The 4,612-nt window shown below is 39.7% G+C and overlaps 1 protein-coding gene across 1 annotated transcript; it reads right to left on the bottom strand.

The window, feature by feature from the left end:
• LOC121264500 (receptor-like protein kinase FERONIA) lies at positions 1–3,510 on the bottom strand. The gene is given in 2 exon segments (XM_041167702.1): positions 1–2,052; positions 2,055–3,510. Coding segments are annotated over 2 exon segments (2,691 nt in total). The 5' UTR covers positions 2,842–3,510; the 3' UTR covers positions 1–148.
• Between the last annotated feature and the right edge of the window lie 1,102 nt (positions 3,511–4,612).

Here is a 4,612-nt window from a genome sequence, read left to right as displayed (position 1 = left end):
CCAAAAAAAAAAAAAAAAAAAAAAAATCAACTGCATGTAAACGTATTAAGATCAAAAGAAGAAACAAATATGACCTGCACGCTACAATTGACAGAAGAAAACATACCGGTTGGCTCATAGTTTGCAATGTAATCAATCATTTGTGATTTCAACGTCCTTTTGGGTTCATGATCTGCGAGAACACAGCACTTGGTGTCAACCCATCCGAGTCTTCACTGGCTACACTTCGACCGCCAATGCTCATACTCATTCCACTGCTCCTCGAGTCGGTGGCATTACCATCAAAACCTCGGGATGCATCAGGATCTTTCTTCCCTTTACAAGGTACGAATGGCTCCTCCTCGATATCCATTCCACCAATGCCTTGGCCACTCTCCTCCGCACTCTCCTGTAGCTGCAAACCAAACTCTAGGTTCCACAACACATCACCCATCGATGGCCTTTCAATGCCCTGATCAGACACACACTTCATTGCAGTCTCGGCAAACTTCTTGAAGCATTCGGAAGAAATCTTCCCCTTTAGATAAGGATCCATTATCTGATCAAGAATGCCTTTCTTGTGGCAATGAGCTGCCCACTCTGCCAAGCTCACTTGCTCCTTTGGAAGTGTTGGGTTCAAAGCTGGGCGAGCACACAAGATCTCAAAAAGAACAACTCCAAATGAGTAAACATCAGATTTTTCGGTCAGTTGCTGCCTCCTGAAGTACTCAGGATCCAAATACCCAAAACTACCTTTAACAACAGTGCTGACATGCGTGTTATCCAATGTGGGACCTGTTTTAGATAACCCAAAATCAGAAACCTTTGCAACCCACTTCTCATCCAAAAGGATGTTCGTTGTCTTAACATCTCGGTGGATAATAGTGTGCTTGGCGCCAGTGTGGAGATAGTGTAAGCCGCGAGCAGCTCCAATGCAGATCTCAAGCCTTTGCTTCCAGGGCAGTGGAGGTTTTTGGCTCTTGTAAAGATGCTCACGCAGCGTTCCGTGAGCCATGTAGTCATAAACAAGAATCATTTCACAGTTTTCTTCACAATAGCCAATCAACGAGACAAGGTGGCGATGACGAAGTTTTGAAAGCATTTCAATTTCAGTTTGGAACTCATGTACTCCTTGCTCCGATAGTGGGTTTCCACGCTTGATTGCCACTTTGGTTGTTCCACCATCAACTTCTCCCTTGTAAACTTTACCAAAACCTCCAACCCCAAGGAGTAGAGCCTCGTCAAAGTTCTTGGTGGCTGCCTTGATCTCAGCAAATGAGAAGTGGCGGCAAAGGTTTGAAGGATGTGAGGACGCGTAACTTCCTGTAGTGTTTGTCTTGGCCGAACCAGCAGAATGTGAATTACCATATAGAGAAAGTGGAAGCCACCCTGAAGGACCTTCAATTGCACTTGACTCCTTCCCATGCCTACGGCGGTAAGCAGCAATAAGAAAGAAGCCAACAACAAGGGCTAAGGCGATTCCACCACTAACAACCCCAATGATAATCACTTTCTGATTCTTTGTTTTACCATTACCAGATGATGGTCTAGCCTTTGGTGGGTCAATCACATCCTGTCTAGGAAGAGGAGTAGGATTAGGCCCTGCGAGATTACCCCTTGAATCATTAACTTTGAATATTTCTATTCCATTCAGGATTGCATCATAATAGTTGGGCTTGTCAGACGCATCTGGATGTAGATCAAGCCACAAATCCTGCTGTGGGCTTCCACTTGGAACAAGAACCACATAATCCTTGTACACTGGAACATCATCTTGCTGACCTGCCCATGCAACAACATCCGCCCCATTCATAGCAGTTTGATTGTAAAGGAAGATATCAAACACTCTTTGATTGATCTTGGTTATATTTGGTGCAATCTCGCAGAAATGAAGCCGAACTAGGTAAGCGAATCCTGAGTCGACTGAGAAAATCCAAGTCAAATTGTAATTGAGATTGATCTGAGGATTTGGCCCCATTGATCTTGCAGTGCTATAAACATTCACTGGAGCAACATAAGTAGGCATATCTATCGGATACACGATGTCTGTGTTTGGATCAGCAGCCAATGTAACCCGAGCGCAGCCCCATAGAGGTATGGCGAGTCGTCATACCAAGATCTATAAAGACCTGTATCCTTGGATGGCGAGATATCATTTCCACCCACATTCAAGCGATAAACATTCTCAAGAGCAGTGCTATTGTCGATCTCGAAAGGAGAAGACTGGCCCACAATCATGAGACTTCCATCAGTGGAACCATAAATGTCAGGCATGGATACAATCTCAATCCCATTCACGAATGCAAATGCCTTCGGAGCTTTGGGAGACGGGACGAAAGTTATATCCAATTTGTCACCATCAACATTTATCGAATACTCCTTCACAATAAATGCAAAATTCAAAGCTTCCGTGGTCTGTGCAGCACTGAAGTTGTTGAGCAGAGTATACGACCCTGCCGTCACCGAGAAGATGGAATTGGAGGCAGTTAAGTTCGCATAAGAAGCAGGGTAGAAGTAAAGCCGTACAAATTTACGACCGGAGATAACAGGAATTCTATATGTAAAATTAGAGTAGAAGACCCTAGCAGTCATGTAAGGGACTTGAGGGACCGAAGGGTCCTGAGTAGCAGCTTCGGAGATGGTGGAGTTGCCACCCGCCATTAGATACTTGGACTTAACATCTGAGGTCCACTTCCGGCCATCGGTATCAGTGGTTTCCGAGGTTGCTCCACAATCTAGGAGGAATTTCTCGGACGGAACAAAGTTTTGGGCCAGAATAACATGGATCGATGTGAAGGCCAAATAAAGAAGGATAATGGGTATAGCAGACACAACAGCAAATTTATTGGTGTTCTTCATCATAAACCTAGAAGTTTTCACAGTTTGGCTACAGTTTTAGAAGTCCAAAGAAACCGCAAAAAGAAAAAGATCTGGGTTGCTTAACACTCAAGTCAGATCGGAACGACACAAAAGGAAACAAGATTTTGCAACAAAACATACAACAATTACAGATCCGAATACCCCCGAAAAAGGATATTGACTAAGGAAAGAATCAGTCAAAGCCAAGAAACCGCACAGCCCGAAAAGAAAAGGATTTATCAGATCGGAACAACTAAAAAGATCGACGCATACGAAAACAAGACTTTGCAACAAAACATACTAAAATTACAGATCCGAACATCCAACTAGATAGAAAAGATGAGAGATTAAGAAGATGAAAACCTCTAGCATAGATTGGAGGAAAACCTGAGATAGCAGACAGCACAGGACCGAGAGCAGCAAAAGATAGAAACGAACATATTTCAGGCCCAAGAACAGACTGGGAGATGAAAAACGTTATCTTTTTGGAGTAGTAGCTCAAGAGCCAGGCTCTACAGGGAAATAGGATGTGAGAGCTTTGAAAATCAGTAGCAATGGCGAAATAAGTGCAATTGAAGAGGCGGGGAGCTGAAATAAATAAAGGCAGAAGACGTTTTTTTTGTTGAGAAATGATAAACTACCGATTAATTTACTACTCTTAAACTACTATTGAATAAAATAATATCTTTTTAAGTGTTTACTTAAATCGAGTTCTTTGTTACGTTTGATTTTTATTTAGAAAAAATCTATTCACATCTTAATTTTTATTATTTTTTTATTATTTTATAATATAATATTAAATAATAAATTTATAAATAAAATATAATAAATAATTTCTAATCATTTAATATTATATTATAAAATAATAAAAATTAAGATGATGAGTAATATTATTATTTTATTTATTAATAGAATGTGTGTTGGAAGATATGGAATGACGAATTTGACCCTTTAGAGAGAGAGAGAGAGAGAGAGTATAGCTGAGTTGCCTGTCATCTGTATTCAGTAAGAACTTGGTGGTGGACGACAGATCATCATTGAAAGAGGAAGACAGAAGGGAAACGCGTCCGGTTACGCGTTTGTGACAGACGGACATAAATACATAGCCCCTTTTCGTGTTATTTATTTATTTATTTAATTTCATAAATTATAACATAACATCCATCAATCCATACATCATCGATCCTTTCCAGTTTCCCCCCCCCCCCCCAACTTCTCTCTTTTAAATTTTAATAAACATATGTTTTTTAACTCTTCATGCAGCTATCACTTTCGTTATTTTCTTTAAAAAAAATATTATTCTATTTTCAATACATATTAATCATGTCTTTTTTTTTTCCGTAACAATACAAATTAAAATCAATTCTAAAACATTAAAAAAAAAAGAAATTGAAGATGTGGTAGGTGGTGAGGGGTAAGGGTAGGTGCTTGATACATTAATAATTGAAAATGTTTGATCAGTAGTACTACTACCGGCCTCGATCGTCTTGATCATTAATTAATTAATGTGGTTAACCCATCTCAAAATTAAATTAACCATTTAATTACCAAGTAATTAGTATTATTAATATTCTACTCATGTGGATGAAGAAGCTTATCTATGACGTACGTAGATTCATGTTCAGGGAGCAGGGAGCTAGGGATCAGCTCGATTCTTCTTCATTACATGTACTCACTCATCAGATGATGATGATGATGATTATGATCTATATATATATATATATATATATATATATATATATATATATATATCCTGGCATGGCCATCCAAGGGG

This window comes from Juglans microcarpa x Juglans regia, chromosome 5D (assembly GCF_004785595.1).
Source record: "Juglans microcarpa x Juglans regia isolate MS1-56 chromosome 5D, Jm3101_v1.0, whole genome shotgun sequence".
NCBI classification, from domain to species: Eukaryota; Viridiplantae; Streptophyta; class Magnoliopsida; order Fagales; family Juglandaceae; genus Juglans; species Juglans microcarpa x Juglans regia.
This window is presented reverse-complemented; position numbering and strand designations above follow the sequence as displayed.